General features: G+C 45.6%; 2 protein-coding genes across 5 annotated transcripts in view; both read right to left on the bottom strand.

Moving 5' to 3' along the window:
* Positions 1 to 9,491: 9,491 nt before the first annotated feature.
* Positions 9,492 to 15,148, bottom strand: CUNH3orf62 (chromosome unknown C3orf62 homolog). Its single transcript, XM_027414563.2, has 3 exons — positions 13,812 to 15,148; positions 11,674 to 11,765; positions 9,492 to 9,967 (listed from the first exon to the last, which is right to left on the bottom strand). Exons 1-3 carry the CDS (start codon positions 14,207 to 14,209, stop codon positions 9,702 to 9,704), a joined length of 756 nt encoding a protein of 251 aa, XP_027270364.1. The 5' UTR covers positions 14,210 to 15,148; the 3' UTR covers positions 9,492 to 9,701.
* Positions 15,149 to 15,301: 153 nt separating this feature from the next.
* Usp4 (ubiquitin specific peptidase 4) overlaps positions 15,302 to 23,593 on the bottom strand; it is a 39,994-nt gene continuing 31,702 nt past the window's right edge. For all 4 annotated transcript variants that reach the window (XM_027414559.2, XM_027414561.2, XM_027414562.2 and 1 more), the window contains 6 exons: positions 21,535 to 21,605; positions 20,998 to 21,116; positions 20,414 to 20,563; positions 19,245 to 19,348; positions 16,550 to 16,638; positions 15,302 to 15,893 (listed from right to left, as the gene is read on the bottom strand). In XM_027414559.2, the coding sequence (XP_027270360.1) occupies positions 15,732 to 15,893; positions 16,550 to 16,638; positions 19,245 to 19,348; positions 20,414 to 20,563; positions 20,998 to 21,116; positions 21,535 to 21,605 (695 nt within the window). In that variant the 3' untranslated portion in view covers positions 15,302 to 15,731. The remainder of the gene's footprint in view (positions 15,894 to 16,549; positions 16,639 to 19,244; positions 19,349 to 20,413; positions 20,564 to 20,997; positions 21,117 to 21,534; positions 21,606 to 23,593) is intronic.

Raw genomic sequence — 23,593 nt, 5'->3', positions numbered from 1 at the left:
ATGGTTCATTGATCTCAGTTAGAAAGACAAATTGCAGAACATTTGGACTGGGCAGTAGCACACAATATCTGAAGCTGACTTATCCAGTCTCAGGATCAAAGGCCCTGGCTGATGGTGGTCAGTAGGAGTTGGACAAGAATCCAGTACTCTGGGCCACTCATGACAGGGGCATAGAAGTACATCCTTAGTTAAGGGGAAGAAGTGTGTGGAGACAGTGACAAGAGCTCAGTCAGTCTGTGGTGAAGCATTAGGAAGGCAGCTGTGTGTATTTGGTGAAAGAAAGGGGCATTGACTTCCTTATGGAATACTATCTAGAACTGTCAGAACTCTTGTGGCTGCTTAACTAGCTCTCAAAACAGTCTCTACACCCGACAGGTACCTTTCTGAGCCTCAGAATTTGATTTTTTTTTTATCTAGTTATGTTGTCAAAGAGTTTTCTCTTTTCCATGAAAGGACATATTACAAGGATTCATTATGTAGCCTCACCTGGCCTTGCATTTACAATCCTCCTGCCTCAGCCTCCAGAGTGTTGGTTACTACAAGCATGTCTCAATTCTCAGCTGTAAATCATTCCACTTAAGAACATAGTGTTAGCCGGGTGGTGGTGGCACAGGCGTTTGATCCCAACACTTGGGAGGCAGAGGCAGGCAGATCTCTGTAAATTCAAGGCCAGCTTGGTCTACAGAGCTAATTACAGGACAGCTAGAGTTGTTACACAAAGAAATCCTGTCTCAAAAAACCAAACCAAACAAACAAATGAATGAATAAAATTGGGCTGGAAAGATGGCTTAACAGTTAAGAGCATATACTCTTTCTGAAGAGTAGAGTTCTGTGCCCAGTACCTACAACAAGCAGCTCACAACTGCCTGACTCCCAACTCCAGGGCATCTGAAACTCTCTTCTATCTACCTTGGATACTTACACACATGTTGCTTACATGCAGAGAGACACACACATGTATACATTACAAAGAATAATTCTTAATATTTATCTCTGTATATCTGGGGCTGTCCTAGAACTCAGATCTGCATGTCTCTGCCCATAGAGTGATGGGATTAAAAGTGTGCACCACCATGCCTGACCAAAACAAAACAAAACAAAACAAAACAAAACTTTTTTGTTGTAGTTTTTTTCAATACGGGGCTTCTTTGTGTAACAGTCCTGACTGCCCTGAAACTCACTTTGTAGACCAGACTGGCCTCAAACTCAGAGATCCACCTGTCTCTGCCTCCCAAATGCTGGGATTAATGGTATGGGCACCACTGCCTGGCCAAGCAAAAGGCTTTTTCTTTTTGATGATTTATTTATTATGATATACACTATTCTGCCTGCATGTATGTCTGCACACCAGAAGAGGGAACCAGATCTCATTATAGATGGTTGTAAGCCATGTGGTTGCTGGGAATTAAACTCATGACCTCTAGAAGAGCAGTCTGTGCTCTTAACTTCTGAGACATCTCTCTAGCCCACAAACAGCTTTTATACTAGACTTTGACGTTTATGTCTTGTTGATGGCTTTTGTTATTTTTGTTTGGAAGACCCCGTACCTCATGATTACTTGGAATCCATTATAAATAAAAGTCCAGACGAGGCTCAGACTCATGGCAATCCCTTTTCTTCAGCCTCTCAAATGCTGGGGTTATGGACATAAACCACCATGACTGACTTTGAAATGTTTTAATGTTTGCAACACATATGTATTTCTTTATAATTTAGAAAAACACCAAAATTAAAAATGGGCAGGACGGTGGCTCAGCAGTTAAAGCACTTGCCACACAAATGTGAGAAATAAAGTTCAGATCCCCAGAAACCAACATAAAAATGCTGTATGGGTGAGTCAGCCTGTCTGTAATTCTAGCCTTAGAAGGTGGAGACAGAATCCCCAGAACACACTGTCTAACAAAACTAGCCGTATCTGAGTTCTGGTGACTGATTGAGGTGGCTCCTAACAGTAACCTCAGACTCCCACACACGTGTGCACCCATCCCCAAACATGCCCACACAACACACCAACATAGGCAAAGGGGAAAAAGAAGAAAAACCACGCAACTGAATCTCTGGGTGTGATAGGACATGCTTGTAATTTCGGTGGGGTTGAGACAGCCCAGGCCACACAGTGACTCTGTGTCACAAAAGAAAGAGGTCTGGAGGAGAGGGAGAGAGAGAGTGGAGAAGGGAAGGAAGGCAGGAACAGAAAAGGGACAGTGAAGGAAGTTAAGTAGAATTGCCCATTTCCAAGCCATTTTCCAGCCACCAGAGACTAAACTGTTGAAGAAAAGAGTGACTCAACTTGTTTTCAGGAGTGTGTTTCACATAAAATTCTGTCTTTTTGTTGTTGGTTTTTTCGAGACAGGGTTTCTCTGTGGCTTTGGAGCCTATCCTGGCACTCGCTCTGTAGACCAGGCTGGTCTCAAACTCAGAGATCCGCCTCTACCTCCTGAGTGCTGGGATTAAAGGCATGTACCACCAACGTCCTGCAAAATTCTGTAATTCTTTAATCTGCCTATGACACCATTGGCAGGGTACCAGACACTGGTCTGTTCTCTTATTTCCAGACCAAGGGCTTTCTGTAGCCTGGACCTCCCATCTATATGGGAAATCACAGCTGTCTTCTCTTAGACCAAGATAGTTCAAGCCTGGATTCTGCCTCTGGCTGTGCTAGCTTCTTCCTGTGGACCACATAGGCTGGCTGTTTAATCTTCCCCTCTGCAGCCTCCATTGCGACCCCTGCTGGGCTTCATTGCTTGTGCTCAGAAGGGTGGCCCCTCCAGTCCTTCCCAGACTGACTACAGTTGCTCACCAAGCCACTAGAAGGAAGCTTTGAGACCAAAAGACCTTATTTCTGTTGAACAATGTGGTATTTGTTGTTTTGTTTTTATCTTTGTTGATGTTTGTTGTTTTAATATTTGAATCCAAAGTTGAGAACCTGTGAATTTAAAGTTCTTTTCAATTAGTGTATATGACTGAGTCCTTCTTGAATCATCTAACTGTAAAATGCCAAAAATGGGCCCTGTGTCGTCAGGCTGTGCTGTTAGAGCATGCTCTATTCTTCAGAAGTACTTCACTTTGTGTGATGATGTCAAAGTTCAGTGTGATTCAGTATTCCAGGAGCTGGGTGTTTTTATAGAATAAGTGGTAAATTTATCTCCTAACAAGGTTGAGATAGTTAAAAATTACACTGCCTGTCTCTGGCAATCATCAGAAAAGGGTATTCTGTTTCTTATTTTATTCCTTTGGCTTTTTTTTTTTTGTTCCTGCCAGACTTGGTGAGCATGACCCAGTCTCAATCACGTCCCTGGAACACAACATTTTTGGCTCTTCAGATGCTCCTAGAGCTGTATGTAGCTACACAGGGGTGGATGATGTAATGGGAGGTCTAGGGGGAGGATGGAGAGTCTGCTAAATGCTCCTCCCTCTGTTACTCCAGGATGGAAATGAAGCTGACTACAGCAATTAATTGCCTGACAGTCCAGTATCAATTCACATCACCAGCAAAATGGCCCTTTTATATTTGGAGAGGGGGCAGGCGGGGAAAGTGTGTGTGCGTGTATGTGGTGTGTGTCTGTGTGTGAGTGTGTCTGTGTGTGTGTCTATGTGTGTGTATGTGGTGTCTGTGTCTGTGTGTGTGTGTGTGTGTGTGTGTGTGTATGTGGTGTGTGTGTGTGTGTGTGTGTGTGTGTATGTGGTGTGTGTGTGTGTATGTGGTGTGTGTGTCTGTGTGTGTGTGTGTCTGTGTATGTGTCTGTGTGTGTGTCTATATGTGGAGTATGTGTGTATGTGGTGTCTGTGTCTGTGTATGTGGTGTGTGTGTGTGTGTGTGTGTCTGTGTTGTGTCTGTGTGTGTGTCTATATGTGGAGTATGTGTGTATGTGGTGTCTGTGTCTGTGTGTCTGTGTATGTGATGTGTGTATGTGTGTCTGTGTATGTGGTGTGTGTGTGTGTGTCTGTGTCTGTGTATGTGTCTGTGTGTGTGTCTATATGTGTGTGTATGTGGTGTGTGTGTGTCTGTGTATGTGTCTGTGTGTGTGTCTATATGTGTATGTGGTGTGTGTGTGTGTGTGTGTGTGTCTGTGTATGTGGTGTGTGTGTGTGTGTGTGTGTGTGTGTGTGTGCTCTCCTTACACCCTGTGGGTACACTCTGTTCACCCTCTCCTTGCTGTTCTATCTCACACGGATACAGCTGAGTTAGTGCTCTTGCTTCACTTGTTAGCTCTTGTTAGTTTCTTGTTCTTGTTCTAGTTGCTCTTGTTTCACTTGCCTTGATCAGAGTTACAAACTCCAGAAGTAAGAACAACACACGCCTTGTCTTTGCTGTGTCCCCAGCACACAGGAAAGTGTCTGACTTGGTACATACTGGGGCAGAGGCTGCATTTTTAGGCAAATAGCTTTTGAAAAACCTTGTCTTTAGCCAGTCAGGAGGCAGAGGCAAGCGATCTCTGAGTTTGAGGCCAGCCTTGTTTACAGAGTGAGTTCTGGGACAGCCAGGGTTACACAGAGAAACCCTGTCTTAAAAAACCAATAATAATAACCAAAACAAACCCTCCCACAAGCCCCGTCTTGACATTTGAGCCTTGCAGAACCCCTTTGCTGCCCCTCCTTCCTCTGTTGCCCTTCCTTCAGAAGCTCCAAAAGGCTCCTGTTCGTGCCCTTGTCCCTCATAGACAATTCCTAGCAGCTCTTCCTTCACCCAGTGTGCCCACTGCTCTCCCTGGATAGGTTTGTAATTTAGTTTTTTTTTTTTTTTAAGTCAGTCATAGGCCAAAACTCTTTAATTTTTTTCAGACAGTTTAGGACAGAGTTCTTCCACACTAGGGCTTGGGTCCATTGTTGAATACATTTCCTGAGTAAAACTTTGTTCCTTCTGTAAATACTTAGTTGGAACCTAAAATAGTAATGTTCTCCCACACCAAGAAGAAAAATTGCCGGAACCTTACATGATCTGGGATCTGGGGATGACAGTCTTTTCAACAATTCTCACTCAGGCAATTAGGAAAATGGCTTCTTCATGAAGCCTCCCTATTTACATGACTCCTACCTGTTTTCTCTTTTTTTCCTGAAACGGTACTTCCTCATAGAGAAGTACCACATAGGTCCTAGATGAGCCCTTTTCACAAATCAGTCTTCCTTGAACATTAACATCTTACAATCTCACCTCTGTCAGGATGGCCTTAATATCCTACTAGCTTGTTCTGGGCGTAAATGTGAAGGATGTAGGCAACCCAAACTGTTCTCTTGATTCTTCTGGAATCTTCTCTGAGGTTAAAAGGGGAAAGCCCAAGAGAAGGCCAAGGAGTTAGGGAAAGTAGGACAGAGGTCACTGTCCTATTCCCTGAGTTGGGGAACCCTGAGAGCCAGAGATGAGAAGTCAGGTTTCCGGTGCTTGATGGAAGGCCCTCTCTGGCACAGGCACAAAGGCATGCTCATAGGTGCCCTGGCACTCACCTCAGCAGACATCAAGGGCAGGGTCTTAAACTAGATCAAGGTAGCCAGGGGCAGCCATGCTGGGGAGTGTGGAGAGCACGGCCAGTTGGTCTGAGGGCAGTGTCACAATTTCAAGTTCTGACAACAGCTGTTCTGCCCCTGCCTGGTGTGTCTTTCCCCTGCTCTCCAACCCTCTCTGCAGCAGGCTGCCTCCAGCCCTCCAACCTTTTGTTTCAGGGACATCTACAGATTAGCTCTTGCCTTCTCAGAGTCTACCAGTCTAATTCCAAAGCTTTGACTCTAGCATCTTGGTGGGATGCAGATTCAGAACCTGAAAACCCTAAGGGTGGATGGGCCCAGCTTCTCATACACCTTAAGCTGTGATTTGCATTTGCAGTTTCCAGCTAGCAGGTTCCACTGTTCCTATTTATTCTTCAATTTGCCTTGTTTCTATTTTGGTTCTCGTAATCCAAATTGCAGTTTGGTGTTTCCACGGAAACAATTCAGTGATTGGTGTGCCAAGATGAACTGCGGGGGAGGGAGCTAAATGACGTCAAACATTTTAAAGTTTCTCAGACATGACCAGGGTCAACTGTCACACATCATGAATGCCTTTGGAGCCTGAAACCCTTTAGTTTTATTAAACGCTACATTTTAAGCGCCTATATCCTCTCAGCAAATTCCTGAAACACAGTTCCTCCTCTTCCCCGCTGAGCAGATGACACAGGCAGGAAGGGCTGTTAGGGGCAAATTATGGAGCCAGGGGATTTAAACAATTGAAGTTTGTGTGTCCACCTGAGTATCCGGGGCTGGCCTGTCAGAGACTTGGGGCTTGCCTGCTTTGCCAAACATCTGTTTCTACCGTGAGGAAATGTATTCCCCATTTAGACATTTTCACATAAAGCCTTAGCTAAAACAAAACCAAAGTATATCTACCAGAGGGAACCTGAATCATCTATCCTTCCTTCTCTATCTTCTCCTTGTATTGGGCCACATTCCTCAGGGCTAATCACCCCATAAAAAAAACAAACCTGTCACTTCAAAGTGTTCCACAGTTAAGTTCTGTCCTCATCCACTGCAGCCACCTCCCCTTCAAAGCCGGAAATGCTACAGAGTACACACAGACCAGTTAATTCAACTGGGACAGCCAGCCTGAGGATCCAGTACCCTTAGGACAGCCGTCTTACTGGAGTCCTGTGTAGCCCTGGAATCCATCCATTCAGTTCTCACAAACTGACAGTTGGTGACAGATAGGTACCTAGTGACAGATACCCATGATTCCTTGATGGAGATGTGGATATAGAGCAAAAATGTCTTAGGGCTGTGAATGAATCTTACTGAAAAGTGCTTGCCCAGTATGTCTGAGTTCAGGGGTTGATTTGCAGACACATTTCTGTTTTTTGTTTGTTTTTCCGAGACAAGGTTTCTCTGTGCAGACCTGGCTGTCCTGGAACTCCATTTGTATGGAGACCAGGGTAGCCTAAAACTCACAGAGATCCATCTAACTCTGCCTACCGAGTGCTGGGATTAAAGGCTTGTACCACCATTGCCTAGCAAAATAGAAACTATTTTATAAAACTAATTCTCTGATGATTCCCTATAATTTTGTTGCTGTTTGAGTCAGAATTTCTCTTGTGTAGCCTTGGCTGTCCTGGAACTCACTCTATAGACAAGGCTGGACAAATTTTTGGATATACATTTTAAAAAAAAGTTGGGAGTTGATTGCATTTTTAAAAATTTTTATTTATTTATAGTGATCTACCATATGGTTGCTGGGAATTGATCAGAACCTCTGGAAAAGCAGCCAGTGCTCATAACTGCTGAGCCAACTCTCCAGCCCCAGTTGACTGCATTTTTAAATGTTAAATTTTGGAATAACATTAGATTTACAGAAAACTTCAAATATAGTGAGCATATGTAAACTCTGCCCAGCTTTCCCAGTGTTGACATATAACTGATAGTTATCAAAGCCAGGAAAGCAGCATCAATACATTAAACCCCAGCCTTCATGTAGATTTCACTCATGTAAATGTCCCTTAATGTGCTAGCAAACAATCCAGGATTCACATGTTTCCTAGTCCTGCTGGTGAAAGGTTCTGAATCCTAGTTTTGTGAACTCGACAATCCTGAAATTCTGGTCAGGGATTCTAGAAGATCCTGTCTGGGTTTGTCTAACATTTGCCTCATGGTTACAGACTGAGGACTGTGGGTTTTGTAAGTGTATCACAGATAAAGCACTTTTTTGAAATTGGCATTCAACACACTATGGCAGTGGTTCTCAACCTTCCTAATGCTGTGACCCTTTAATATACAGTTCATGTGGTGACCCCCACCATAAAATTTTGCTGCTACTTCATAACTGTAATTTTGCTACTGTTATGAATTGTAAAGTGTGTTTTCCAATGGTCTAAGGTGACTCCTGTGAAAGGGTCAAACCTGCAAGTCACAACCCACAGGTTGAGAGCCACTGCACTATGCTGTAGTTACCCTCATGGGCCCCTCTGTAAAGGGCAAGTACTCTCAACCACTGAGCCATCACTCCAGCCCTCCTTTTCATTTTTTGAGAAAGGGCCTCACTGCATGAACCAGGCTGGTCTCTGAACTTGCCATGCTGCTTAGCTTCCCAAGTTCTATGAATACTGGTATGCACCACCACACCTATCTTCTTGTTCTATCGTCTACATGGCATTACTAGTGATGGAAACTCTCATGATTTGTCAGGTCTGCAGCTTTCTCCATTCTAAGTTTACAGTGATTTTACCCTCTTTAGTCTTTGGATAAGGGTAACCAAGTCTAGCAGGATGGTAGTGGTTCATGCCTTTAATCCCAGTATTCAGGAGGCAGAGGCAGGAGGATCTCTGTAAGTTCCAGGACAGCCAGGATTATACAGGAAAACAAAAAGCAAAAAAGCAAAAAATCAAAAGGGTTACCAACTCTAGTTCATCCTTAAGGGTGGGTTATGATGGGGAAAGAGGTAAGGGCAGGAATTACCTCTACATCTGTGGAGTTTGCTGTTGTACACCTTTGTGAGACAGATTGTTGAGTTAGAAGCCAGCCTGTTCTACATAGAGAGTTCTAGGACAGCCAGGAATATATACTGTCTCTCTGAAAAGTAAAATAAAAATTAAAAAAAAACCAAAGTTCACTTCTACATAGTTAAGCAATATGCTGGCTTGAGAAGTATTTTATGGACATGAGTCTCAAATAGGCTGACGTCCCTCCATCTAGAACAACCTGAGCCTTCCACGTCTGACCTCTAACCCACAGGCTGTGTTTACTGAATCTGCTCCCTCCTGTAGGGATTAAACAGAGGTTAGCTAAGAGCAGCCACTGGTTAGACTTGTCCTTTTCTCTTGCCTCAGGCAAGCAATGCCCAAGGCCATCCCTGGTGGAACCCAGTGAGCACGCATCACAGAGTTCCATTTGACAAAAGTGGCTAGGTGTGCTGAGATTGCCAGATGAAGTGGTACCCGGCCTCTGCTGCATACACAGTCAAGTACCACTGAGCCAGATCCCAAGACTAAAATAGCTGTTAAAATAACTGAATCATCTTGCCTCACACTTTTTTTTTTTTTTTTTTTTTTCTGATGTGCTGACCTCAGGAGGACAGTGGCCTAGTCCCTCCTCTGTCTTGGCTCAGCATGGTGGGATGGTGCGGTTCAGGGGCCATGGTGGATAGGTAAACCTGTACTGACCTTGCTAACCACCTCAACAGGGTCCACATGTCTGTGGAGGATTCATTAGGTTCTGAAGGAGACAGCCTGGGATCCTACCAGAAACTGATTCAAGCAGATGTGCACAGGGGCACCGCTCTGGGTAGGGAAGGGACAGGAAGGTAAGGGAGGTAGGTAAATCAGGGCATGAGCAAAGCATGACCACAGGAAAACAGGGATCCCTGTGTGCAGTGTGTGAAGAGAGCAGAGGATACAGGTAACAGAGGGCCCAAGCCAAGCCTGGCTCTTCTGAATCAAGCTTACCTGTGGTGGGCTAGTCCCAGGTGACAAACCCACCCTGGTCACAGTTCCCATACTTTTCTGTATAAAAGAATTTGAGGAGAAAGAGCAGAGGCATAACCTACCAAGGGTATTGCATATATTGAATACCAATCAAAAACACACTTTAAAAATTATCAAGTCAAAAACTCCAAACATTTCAGAATCACAGACTATTAAGGCCCAGGAATTCAGCAGGAATTAAATAGGATGCAGCAATTCCGGCTCTGCCAACCCCTTGTACAGACTGGCTTCTGATAACCATGTGGCTGCTGCAAATCAACTCTCCTACTCTATTTGGTATTTAAAAGAGGTCATCAAGTTATAGTCCTCCTCCAAGTCCAGAACAGTCTCAACAATATTCTGATCATCAAAAGCCTGCTTGAGGCTACCAGGGTCAGCATCCAAAGCCTTCCGAGGGCTCTCGTCCACAAGCAGGGCCCAGGCCTCCTCCTTCAGGGGTGAATCTTGGCAACGTCCACACACACGGTTTAATTCATTTTCAAATTCTAGTTTTCCAGCCAGTTCTTCGATAGTTCGGATACTTGTATGGTCTTAAAGCAACAACAAAAGGACATTACGCTTTATAGTTTTACTTAGAAGTTTCTGAGAACATTTCAGGGATAAGTTAAAAACCACAAAACTAATACAATACTGGTGAAAGAACCTTTGTCTAGCTTGATACTACCACAAGCTAGCAAGCAAATAGACACACAAACCATAAATGGATAAGCATTCCAGAGGCATGCAGAACGAGGCATTCCCACCCCAGCACACGCAAGTGAGTACCAGTGTTAAGGTGGGCCTGATACCTTCCTTTTACACCCCAGAATTCATCCAGCCCCAATTATCTGCCCATTCCCAAGAAAGGTATAAACGGAATATACATGCTTGTTCCTGCTTCTATAGAACACTCTGACCTGTGGGGGGTGATAAGATGGTATGAAAAGCAAGACATTTAGGGTAATCAGAAAGCTGATTGGTGCTGGGAGGTCCAAGCAGAAGCAGCGATGACTTGAGCTTATGTCCTGGGGCCATCAGAGGACAGCCAGTCTTCCAAAGTTACAGAGAGGATTTGGGGCCCAACATTGAGTCCCCTGTTAGACCTCCCTTGGGTTCTTGCTAACATGGAGATTCTTCCATGTCAACAGTTTCTGGCAATGCCTGAGGCTATGTATCCCTTAACCAGGAGCTGCTGGTCCACTGTGCAATGAGTCAGTTAGAATAGGACACACAGTTCAGAGAACATGCAGATACAAAATGTGTGCAGTATAAAGATCTGACTGCTGGGTGTGGTGCTGAACACTTATCCTAGGACTCAGAATTCTGAGTCAAGCAGAAAGATTACAAATTCCAGATCACCCTGGCCTGCCTAGTCAGAGTCTGTTTGAAAAAGAAAAGCTTAGCCGCTTAGCCGGGCAGTAGGAGTGGCACACACCTTTAATCCCAGAACTCGGGAGGCAGAGGCAGGTGGATCTCTGTGAGTTCTAAGCCAGCTTGGTCTACAGAGCAAGTTCTAGGACAGCCAGGGAAACACAGAGAAACCCTGTCTTGAAAAACAAAACAACGAAAAACAACAAAAAACTCCACACACAGACATATACATAATTAAAATAATAAAAATATTTCAGCTGGGCAGTGGTGGCCCACGCCTTTAATCCCAGCACTAGGGAGGCAGAAGCAGGTGGATCTCTCTGAATTTGAGACCAGCCTGGTCTACAAAACTACACAGAGAAACCCTGCCTCAAAAAAGAAAAAAAATTTTTTTCAAAAGGAAAACTAATAGGACATACAGTTCTATACTAAGTGGCTACTTCCAGGGAGATAAGAGATTTTATTCATTGCAACAGTGTCTCATTCTGCAGCCTTGGCTGGCCTCAAATTCATACAAATCTGCATGCCTCTGCCTTCCAAGTGCTGAAATTAAAGGCAGGTGGCTACAAGAAAGATTTCTTCCACTGTTGTGTTTCCCCCCTGGGTGGACTACTTATTATCGCTTCCTCCTTAGGCCTGGATCCCATTTCCTTCAGCTCTTTGCTCAAGCACTAAGGCCTAGAGGCTGTTATCTGTTCCTCCAGGAACCCCAGATCATTACAGACACTTGGGTAATGATCTTATGGGCCTGTGGCCTTTCACTAGGTTACTGGTTCGATGAAGAAAGGGGAAATACTAATTATTTCACAGTTCTGAAACTAAATTTACCAAATAAGATATGTGGACTCGTAGCCTGTGTGAAGGACCAAGGAAGCTCTCTACTTACCAATCATATCTAGCAGATCCTTTGTGACCTCTTGGCTAGAACTGCTGAGCAGCATATTTGAGTCAACTTTTAAGTCTCTCTCCATATCCTTCCTGCAGTCCCGATTGGGTGTGGGGAGGGGTAGAAGATGGGGGATTAGATATTATTTCAGTTGAAAAACTTCAGATAATCCAAAACACAACTGATTATGTATATAGTGTTCTGCCGGAATGTTTGTCTACATGCCAAAGGGTATCAGATCTCACTACAGATGGCTGTGGGCCATCATGTGGTGTCTGGGAATTGAACTCAGGACCTCTGGAAGAGCAGCCAGTGATTTTAATCTCTGAGCCATCTCTCTAGACCCTGTTGTTTTAAGACAGTCTCACTACACAGCCCTGGCTGGCCTGGAAGTTAACTGTGTAAACCAGGATGGCCTCAAATTCAGAAACCTCCATTCCTCTTGAGTGCTTGGGATTCAAGACACGCCACCATGACCGGCTTAGACTAAAATTTACCTTTTATGCTATGAGACTAACCAGAATCTAAATCAGTGAAGAAACCAAGAACAACAACATAGTGACACATTCCACTACAAGCTGCATTAATGTTTACGAAACCGACACATATATTTGCAGTTAAATGGCTTCTCAATTCCTTGACTTTGGGACAGGCAGGATGGCCGGCCACACATCTAAGTCACATCACATACAATCACCCCTGCTCTAAGTCAAGGTGCCTGGGAAGGGGCAGTTTGTAGCTACTTAGTGTATCTAAAGGAGATAGTCACGTTGTTTCCTTTTGTTTTCCTTTTTCAAGACAGAATTTCTCTGTGTAGCCCTGGCTGTCCTGGAACTCGCTCTGTAGATCAGGCTGGCCTGGAACTCTCAGAGATCTGCCTGCCTCTGCCTCCCGAGTGCTGGGATTAAAGGCGTGTGCCACAACCACCTGACTGAAACAAAGACAAAGCCAGGAAGTAGGGCCTAGCCATGGATCTAAGTGTGGGCAGAGGAAGACAAAGGCTAGTGCCCAGGCTCTGAACACAGAAGCTGGTGTGGGTTACTTTTGTTTCTGCAGCATACTGTAGTGTTTCTTTTACATCAGATCACTCAGGACTGGTAATTTATGCCTCTAATCCCTACACTTGAGATTCAGAAACAGAAGTCCGAGTTCTAAGTCACCCTCAGCTACACAGGAGTTGAAAGCCAGATGGTCTACTTTAGACTGTCTTTAAAAAAGCAAAAATAGGCTGGCAAAGTGACTCAGCAATGCAAATATAATCGTGATGACTTGAGTTGGATCCCTGAACCTACAGTGGAAAGAATCAACTCCTGAAGGTTTTCCTTTGACTACACTCAAGCCACACACATATACACTATGTATATGTATATGTATACACACACACACTAATAAAAATTTAAAAATTAGAAAAAAATCACCAGCTGGAGATGGCGAATCTTTTTTTTTTTCCCCCCAAGATAGGTTTTCTGTGTGTGTAGTCCTGGCTGTCCTGGAACTTGCTTTGCAGTCCAGGCTGGCCTTGAACTCACAGAGATCCAACCTGCCTCCCTCCTGAGTGCTGGGATCAAAGCCACCATGGCCCAGCAGAGATGGCTCATCGGTTAAGAGCACTGGCTGTACTTCTAGACAAACAGCACCTCCATGACAGCTAACACTAGTTCCAGGGGATACAATGCCACAGCCTTCTAGCCTTTCAGGCACTACGTGTGGTGCAGAGCCATGCTTGCAGGCAAAATAGCCACACATACAAAATACAAATTTGGAAACCCCTCAAAGTGTAAGAAAAACATTGCTAAGGCTTGCAGATCAGTGGTAGAATGTTTGCCCTAGAATGCATGAGGCCTTGGTTGAATCCTCAACACTACCCACACATTTAACAGTAATTATTTAACACTGATTACCCTTTGGGTGTCATAGTTTCTATGACTGTTTGGATATCTAGAGCTTTCAACCACTCACCACAAATACATACAATAAAACATAACTGTTGGGCCAGATTCTGAAAAATGTGTGTGAATTTCCTGTAAGACTCTTAGCACTCCCAAGAGAAGGCTAGCTTATTAAAGAATCAAATCTGGGATCTTCATTTTTTTTTAAGATACAATTTTCCCTAATTGATGCTATTAAATTAGAATCACCTTAAACTTTCTTTTCTCCAGTTTTCCCCATCTCCTGCAGCTCTCCAAAACTGTCTTTCACGTGCCAAAATGGAAGAGTGCATCAACACATTTTCCTTGCTGGTCAGAGGTTTTCTTTTGGGGTATAAAGGAAGGGGCTTTGCATTAACTGGGACATGGTGTGGCGCAAAGACAGGGCTCTCAATCTCAGGAGCACATGAGGTCCCAGCGCAGGGGGCAGCAGACGGGCAGGCGGCCAGCGGGTTTCTGCAGAGCAGCCTGTGCACCGGCACAGAGGCTAGCGACGGGGCGTCCAGCCTCTGCGGGCCCGCGCACTCCTGGGAATGCCGGACTCCTTCAAAGGCTCGGTCTATGGCTGCAGTCAGCTCCTTCCTGCATCTTCGGAGTTTCTCAGACATTTTCCTGAAAGCGACCGTGCCTCTTATTATGTAATAAACGGAACTGCACAGAACAACGCGAGAATGATGCTAAACAAAAGGCCGAGATTCACCCCCGATTTCCAGTTTGATCTAGGCTCACACCTCATCCTCCTTCCTTTTCTTCCAGGGGGGACGACTGCCCGCCATTCTCAGAGGGCCCCAGACAGCAGCGAGAGCCTGAAACCCGCCTCGCCTCCCTCAACCCCCACGCTTCCTTAGCTGGTTTCCCGCTAGGCCTTTCCCGCCGCCCCTACTGCCCCAAACTATGGCCAACCTAGGCCGGAAGGAGCCCCGCTGTGTCCTCACCCAACCGTGGCCGCACAACAGTGCCCAACGGTCACTGCGCTCACGTGCCCAAACCAGCGCTCCCAACTCCCACGTACTAGGTTAAAGGTCGGTCAAGACTCACATGACCTGAACACAGGGGGCAACTAAGACCCAGGAAGGTGGCCGGTTAGCACGCAGGGAGTAAGGAGTACGCGACTAGGGGAGTAGTAACAGCAGGATAAAGGTGAGAATCGGGTCTGAAGGGATCTATTACTAAAAAAGTGTTGTCTTTGGGGGCAGGGGCGGCGGTTGTTTCAGAGACAGGTTTCTCTGTGTAGCCCTGGCTATCCTGGAACTCACTCTGGAGACCACGCTGGCCTCGAACTCACAGAGATCCACCTGCCTCTACCTCCCGAGTCTGGGATTAAAGGTTTGTGCCACCACCGCCTGGCCCAAAAAAACACATTTTCTTAAACCTCATTAACTAGAGTGTTTTGAAGACCTGACAACCACCTATCGTGTTCTTCTGAAGCCAACATGGAGAAGCAATGCCACAGACTGCACCCAGTTTTATGAATGGACTTATTTTTAAGGGAGAGGTAATGAAAGTTCCATATAGAATCAGTCTGTTTATCAAGGGCAGTGGAGTCAGAACTTCAAGGTTCCATGAGAAACTGAAAACAAGACCCCCAGCAACCAGGAAATTCTGAGAGAACAGAGAATAGAAATGGGTTCCAGTGGCTAATGTTTAGAAAACCATAAACCGATCTCAGTGAAGAGCAAAGAACTCGAGACAACATCAAGTTTCCTGGAGGCTTGGTTTACTGTGGCCAGACGACTAGGGTGACCAGTATGGGCACCAGAACCCCAAACCCAGGAGTTCAGAGCAGCCCTGCATGGGTCTTCATGGCTGCACCATACTCAATGACAGGGTGTTCCTCTCCATTCTTTGGAATCCACGAGACACACTGCACTGTGTAACAAATCCCACCCCACATTTCAGCTCCACAGGTTTATCTCACCACCCATCTGAAAGAAAAATAATTCAGCCTCTTAACATAACCCTTCTGAGAAAGCAGGGTCTTTTTTTTTTTTTTTTTAAATTCTTCTCATAAAAGAAGGTAATTTCCTCATCTGGTTCTTAGATTGATATGAGCTGTCTTCGAGAGGGCCAAAGACACTCTCCTGGGGGATGGCACTGGTGCTGTGGGGTGGTGGGGTTGCTGAGTCAGCATCAGTTGGTGTCCATGCTGGAAGCCTCATCATCCCCCAGGCCCTGCTGTGAGCTGCCCAGCCTCATCCCTCCATCAGAAGAGCCGGGGAAACTGGTGAGCAAAGGTGCATTGTGACATTCATCATCCCGACGCTGATAAAATAACACGTAGGCAGCTTTCGTCTAAAACACAAGGAAGGGGGAGAATCCATTCACTGTAACAAACTCACCCACCCCATCCTCGCCATTCTTGCTATTAAACTCATCATGGTAGCTCTTGCCTATGAGCTCAGCAAGTGGAGGGAGAGCCTGAGAGAGGAGGATTTTTTCCCCAAGTCCAAAGCCCGCCTGGGCTTCAGAGTGAAACTGTCTCAAAAAATTCAATCTTAAACTGGATGTGGTGACATGAACCTGTTATTCCAGCACTCAGGAAGCAGAGGCAGGAGAATCACCTTAAGTTTGAGACTAGCCCGACACACAAAGTGAGTGCAGAGCAGTCACAGGTCTGCAGGAAGAGACGACCCCAATGAGCGAGCAAGAGTGAAGGAGTGAGCAGGCACTTGAGCCATCTGCCACCCACCCTTGGGAGCAGCCTTAAAGGCTCTCCCTTTAAGGCCCTGCTGTGAGCCGCCTGACGCCGCGGCCGTGGCTGTGGGCAAGTGCAGGGTTACTGTGACAGTACCTCTAAGAAAAGCAAGTTCTCCATTAGGAAAGCTTTGGCATGAGTGGCAGGCAGTCCACTCTACACCCAGATCATGAAGTAACCATACGGCCTCACAAGACCTTTTTTGGCTTTTATTTAAGATAACGGGGGAGTGTGTATCTGGGTGGGTACTCACCACTATCTGATCCTCAGAAGCCAGAGATACATTGCTGTCATCAAAGTAATACCATTTCCCATTCAGTTTGTTCTTTGCATATGCAGTGTCTGCCAAGTTACAAACAAAATGCTCTAATGGCCACTGGAAAGAATCTGGTTATCTTATCAGGCTAGCAGTAAATATAAGCACATGCTCAAACACAAAAATATTAATACTAAAATTAAGAGCAACATATAGCCAGTGTGAATCCACCCAGGAAGAAGACAGGAGTACTGACCCCAGTACAAGGCCAACCTGGACAAATCTAGGCAGGGTTGCATAGTAAGACCATGTCTCAAACAGAAAAACCACCACCACCAAATTATATAACTAATATACATATACATATACAATAATTTTGTTTGTTTCTCTGTGTAGCCCTGGCTATCCAGAAACTCACTCTGTAGACCAGGCTGGCCTCAAACTCAAATATTCACCCACCTCTGCCTCTTCAGCACTGGGATTAAAGGTGTACACCACCACACTCAACTTTGTCCATTTCTTTCTTTCTTTTTTTTTTTTTGGTTTTTTGAGACAGGGTTTCTCTGTGGCTTTGGAGGCTGTCCTGGAACTCACTCTTGTAGACCAGGCTGGTCTCAAACTCACAGAAATCCACCTGCCTCTGCCTCCTGAGTGCTGGGATTAGAGGCGTGCACATACCGCCTGGCCACTTTGTCTATTTCTTAATAGACATCTACTATTTAATTACATGGAGGGTGGCGGCGGTGCTGGAATACCTAGAGCTGGAGTTACAGGCAGCTGGGAGCCTCCTGATGTGGTGCCGGGAACTGAACTCAGGTTCTCGGGAAGAACAGCGCTCTCCACTATCGAGCCATCTCTCTAGCTGCCCCAGTGTCTACTTAAGAGCTATGATCAGTGCTGGAGACAGTGCAGTGATAGAGCACCTGCCAGAGATTTTCATCAGTACCTCAGATAAGCAAACATGGCCATAAGTATAGCCAGAGCCACAGAGGGACTCGGCGTAGGAGCTGGTGCTTAGACAAAGCCAAACAAGAGCAGATGGCTACCATCTTCAGCAGAGTGTTCTTGGTGCCGCTCACTGGAGCCAAGAGGGGACTTTGGTTGGAAACAGTGACCACTGGATTTGCAGAGCTGGGAGATAAGTAAGAAGCCGTACATCTCTCTTTTCTACAGTTATGACTGAATCTGTGGTGGCCGGACTACTTATGTAGAATGTACAAGGCTCTAAATTCTATCCCCAGCACTGGAGGAAGGCAATGCCCCATCAAAATTGGTACATCTATAACAAGAACACAGCTGGAAGGCGAGGCAGGAGGATTAGTGTTAAGTATTCTGACTCTCAGAGCTACACACTAAGATCTTGTCTAAACAACACAAAAAACTTTCCATTAAAGTGAACCTAAATGTTAATAGAAATTTTGGAAAATAGGGCAAAAGAAAAAAAAATACTATTTTTTGCTGAGTATGGTTGTGTATACCCATCATCTCGTAACAGGCCATCAAGTGCTACCTGGAAAATTATAAGCCAGTCTGGCCTATATAGTGCAATCCTGTCTAAACCAAAAATGAACTAATTTTGGCACCTCTCATTCTATGGCCCTGCACCCTTGATTTTCTCTGCTTACTGACTTTGCAGAGCTGGGATACTACTTCTGTAGCGACACTAATTCTATATACCTTTTTCAGTTATGAGGGCCACTTCCCCATGGTATTTTGAAACAGCTAAGAACTCCCTGCTCGGGCTAGAGAAATGGCTCAGTGGTTAAGAGCACTCTGGCTGCTCTTCCAAACAACCTGGATTCAATTCCACCACCCACATGGCAGCTCACAACTGTCTGTAACTCTGGTTCCAGGTAATCTGACACCTTCACACCAATGAGCTAAAATAAAGGTAAATGAATTATTTTTAAAAAACCAAAACACAAACCTCTCTGCTCAAGCCCTGACCAGCAGTATTAGCGTGCTACCGAATGCTGTTACTAACACCACTGTTAGAAACAGGTGGCTCACGCCTTTAATCCCAGCATTTGGGAGACAGAGGCAGGCGGATCTCTGTGAGTTGGAGACCAGCCAGGTCTACAGAGTGAGCGCCAGGACTGTTACACAGAGAAACCCTGTCTCGAAAATACTAAAAACAAAACAAAACAGGTTGAATGAGATAGCAGTGGTGCACACCTTGGAAGGCAGAGGCAGGCACATTTCTGAGTTTGAGGCCAGCCTGGTCTACAAAGCTAGTTCCAGGACAGCCAGGACTATACAAAGAAACCTTGGCTGGAAAAATCAAAACAAAGGGGTGAATGTTTTCGTGCATAAAGTTGTTGTGTCATTTTCTTAGGAGAGTCCCAGAGGTAAACCCAGCATGGTGCTCATGCCTGTAACCCCTACTGGAGAGGCTACGGGAGGAATGCCAGGAGTACCAGATTCCCTTGGCTGCACTACATGAGGAGCTCCAGGCCAGTGAACTAATAGTGGGACTATCTTGAAAAAACAAAACAACTCACAAAGTTAGCACTACGGAATTAAAGACTAAGACAATTTAGAAGGAATGGGTGGGGAGGGCAGGACTGAGAAAGCCCACAGCGGGAGACTCAAGTCAGGACTTATGGCAGTGCCTGGCACTCAGAAAAGACACTGAGAGAACACCAGGCAGGGCATTTCCATACCTCAGAAGGAAGCAGATACCAATACTTACAGTGACCAACCCCCATGGCTCCATAGTGATTGGACACAGCAATGAGATCATAAACATAAGGCCTTGCTGACCGGTCACAGACAAACTCGGACATGTTCAGACCTCTGAGTAAAAAACATAATAGCCCATGAATACGTTAACCTCTGCAGCCCTGCAACCCCCTTCATCCAACAGACCAGAGCACAGGGAAGAGCTATACTATGTGAAAAGAGACAGACCAGGGCAGAATGACCGACCATTTGTTAGACCAGAAACTGGGGAGGTCCAAGTCATGATATTACCACACCACGTGGGTTTCGGCAGGTGTAAGGAGATGCCAAAGAGGGCTTCAGCCCCTGAATAGGGAGGCCATTCCTAACAGAACTGCAACCAAGGCCACAGCATTTAAATGTCAGAGCAGGCCCTGGGAAGCTTTACTGTATTTTGAAATTTTCTTTGTTATTATCATTGTGTATGTGTATGATATGTTTGAGTGAGTAACTGAGTGCAGCCATCAACGCCATGTCACAGGTACAGAGGTCTGAGGACACAGGAGTTGCTTCTCTCCTACTGTGGCCTCTAGGGATCAGCCTGAGGTCATCAGGCTTGTGTGGCAAGTGCTTTTACTCTATGAGCTATCTCAAGGGCCCACTTTGAAATTTTCAAAAATACAGAAAAGGTGAAAGAAAAGTGAGGCAGTGCTGGCTTTAATCACAGCCAACTCTCAGGAGGCAAATGCAGGTAGGTCTCTAAATTCAAGGCCAGCCTGGTCTAAGCGGGCGCTTCAGGACAGAGAAACCCTGTTTCAAATACAAAACAAACAAAACAAAACAAAGCAGGTGACAGAATCTTTAATTACCAGGGTAGCCTTGAATCTGCACTCAATGACCCTCCTGCTTGTAATCCTGACTTAGCCAAGGATTACAAGCAGACACAACCACAGCCACCTGAGGACCAATTCCCTTGCGCAGGCGACCCTGGCCATGATCCTGTGAGGACCAGCAGTGCCACAGACAGCCTGCAGGACTGTTCTATCGGGGATGTTTCCCACTAGTGGGGGAGGAAGGACTGCTGAACCTCACAGAGCCAAGCAATACACAACCTAACTCAAACAGCCTCCCCCTATCCCTGAGGGAGGGAGCGCATGGATCCCCAAGCCCATTGTCAGCGCTGCAGCTTCGGACTCCTACCTGACTGGGAACTCCACAACTGTGTCAAGTTTATCTCTCCAGTATCTGTTATAGGAGAAGCGTTTGAGATGAACCACCAGGATCTTGGGCAAAGACCATAGGTCAAACTTCTTTGTTGCCTGTTGGTGCTTTTTACAGGTGGGACAGTACCTGAGGAGAAAAGACAAGGGCAGCTGGAAGCCACCTGTGTACTTAGATGGGGACACAGCTACTCTGTCACAAGAGCTACTTTCAGGCAGGACTCAACCCTAGTTTCAAGATTTTATTTAATTTCCTTTTATGTGCATTGGTGTTTTGTCTGCATTCATGTCTGCATGAGTGTGTTGGATCTCCTGAAACTGCAGTTACAAACAGTTGTGAGCTGCCATGTCAACTGAACCTGTCAAGCGTAGTTCTTGAGAAAGGCAACAGGCTTTTTTAGTCCAGAAAACAGTCCGCACAAACAAAAATGTATGATAGGCCTGGCTATGCAAAAAGATGACCTCTCCAACTACAGAAGGTGTCCTGTGCATACAGATGGTCCCAAGAAACCTCAGCCCCTATGGTCCATGGATTCCCCCTGCTCAGAGCATGGGAGTGCATACCAGGGGTCGTGCTCCCCGAGGGTCTCCATGGTGGTGAAGAGCTCAATGCACTCCCTGAGGGCTACTGCGGTCTTCTTCTTCTTCTGAGGCTGTGACATGCTCACATGCTTCTCACAGGCCTGTAAGAAATAAGCACTGAGCTCTGGTGCAGAGCCATCTCACTGGCTCAAAATGCTGAAGCGCTCAGCCTTGCAGTGGTGGCTCACGCCTTTAATCCCAGCACTCAGGAGGCAGAGGCAGACAGATCTCTGAGTTTGAGGCCAGCCTGCTCTACAGAGTGAGGTCCAGGACAGCCAGGAGTACACAGAGAAACCCTGTCTCAAGAAAAAGAAGAAAAAAGCTACAGGGGTTCTCTGCCTGGAATATACTATACTTTCTGGAGCCTTTGAATACAAAATGATAAAATCTTGGGTGCTTTTCATTTCAAGTCCTAAGAAAAACTTGTTAAACTGTTGTCCAATCAGTGTGAGGACTGTTACTATATTTCCAGAGCAGAAACCAGCACAGAGCACTGACCACAAACCCCAAATGACCTACCTCAGATTCTTGCTGATCATAGTAAAGGCTTCGGGTCTCACTGTCCCAGTCAATGGCCAGTGTGGATCGAGCTGTGGAGGGGATCACAGTGTCACTTATTATTGAATGACCAGAAACAAGAGAGGCTTTCCAAGTGACCAAAGTGAGAAGGGCCACAGTTAGGCAGTACCACATCTGCTCCCCACCACCAGACACAGAGGAGAGCAATACTAGGCCTGGGGGCAGCCATTCTGAACCCCAACCTCCCAAACTTTTTGACCACGACTTCCTTAGTGCTACAGATGAACTCCAGTACCCAGCATTCTGACAGGACATATGCAGAGGCAAGCAGGAGTAACTAGGAACAGACTTATCCTCCTGCCTGGACCATCAGAAAAACAGATAAAGTAACTGTTTTCTAACTGTTTACCTGGACAGACACCAGGAAAGGAAGCAAAGCTAAAATTGAGGGCAGGGTGTGGTGGTCTATGCAGTCTTTAGAAAGCAAAAGCAGATCAGGAGCTCAAGATCTTCCTCAGCTACAGAGTAAGCAAGACCAGTTATTATGGGCTACATTTTTTTTTAAGACCCTGTATCTCAAAACAAAAAAGGGACAGGCATGGTGGCGCACACCTTTAGTCCCAGCACTCTGGAGGCAGAGATAGGTGGATCTGAGTTCAAAGCCAGTCTGGCCTACAGAGTTCCAAGACAGGCACAGAGAAACCTCATACACAGAGAAATCCTGTCTTGGATGTGGGTGTGGGGGTGTGGGTGTGGTTAGGACTACAGTTTAGTACTAGAGCCCCGATCTTTTATGTACAAGTCGCTGAGTTCAGTCTCTAGAACTATGAACTAAATACTGAAAACTGTTAAAGCTGGAGGCTGGAGAGATGGGTTAACAGCTGAGAGCCTTGTCTGCTGTCCCAGAAGACCCAGCACCCAATGGCAGCTCTTGATTGTGTGAAACTCCAGTCCCAGGGATCTGATTTCCTCTTCTGGCCTCTGCAGGCACACACGGTGCACAGACACACATAAAGGTAAAATACCCACTTATATAAAAAATAAAACTGAAAGGGTTGCGTCAGGTTAGGAAGGTGGCTCAGTGATTCAGGTCATTTACTGCTCTTGTAGAATACTGGAGCGCATTCAGTCCCCAGTACTCAATTTGGGAGGCTGATAAGTTCTTACAGCTCTAGTTCCTCTTGGGTACTACAAGAGGCACTACACACACATGTGCATAAACATACATGCAGGAAAACACCCAAACGCATGAAATAAAACTTTTAAAATTAAAATGAAGGGGGGGGGGACAGAAAAAGGAAGGTGAAGGATTGATAGTTAATTATTTAATTTCTGTCCTAAAGAAAGAAGGCAAAAGACACAAAAGGGTACAGCTTCTCCCCTGCCCATGGAGACATCATGATGAATGTCCTCTTCCTGATGAGATGCTGTCACGATTACAAAGCTCCATGGAACTGATACATAAATCTATAACTACCCTCTAAGTGCATCATATTTGATTAAGTATTTTTAAGGGGACAAAGAGAATAATGAGCTCATTCTTATGAGTGAAACAAGTCTACAGAAAAGCTCCTAACGTGACTACAGAAGTGTCACTGAGCCAGAGGAATGTTGTTACAGAGGTGAAAGCAAGACATAGTAGTGTGTGCCTGGAATGTAAGGGCTCATGAGGGAGACAGAAGATAAGCAGTTCGAGGCCAGCATGTAAGTCTGAGGCAATGCAGACCTACAAGAGACGACTATCTTTTGGAGCTAGACAGATAGCACTTGTTGCTCTTATAGAGGACCCAAGTTCAGGTCCTAGCATCCACTTGGTGGTTGGTTCACACTTGTAATTTTAGTTGTGGGGGATCTAATGCCCTCTTCTCGTCTCCATGGGCACCAGGCACACACGTGGCGCACAGACATGCATGTAGGTAAAACATCAATCATATACATAAAATATACATATACATAAAAATAATCAAGAGAATGGTGGCACACTCCTTTAATCCCAGCACCTGGGAGGCAGAGACAGGTGAGGTAGATCTGTGAGTTCAAGGCTGGCCTGGTCTACAAA

The sequence above is a fragment of the Cricetulus griseus genome, chromosome 4 (assembly GCF_003668045.3).
Source record: "Cricetulus griseus strain 17A/GY chromosome 4, alternate assembly CriGri-PICRH-1.0, whole genome shotgun sequence".
Lineage (NCBI taxonomy): Eukaryota > Metazoa > Chordata > Mammalia > Rodentia > Cricetidae > Cricetulus > Cricetulus griseus.
This window is presented reverse-complemented; position numbering and strand designations above follow the sequence as displayed.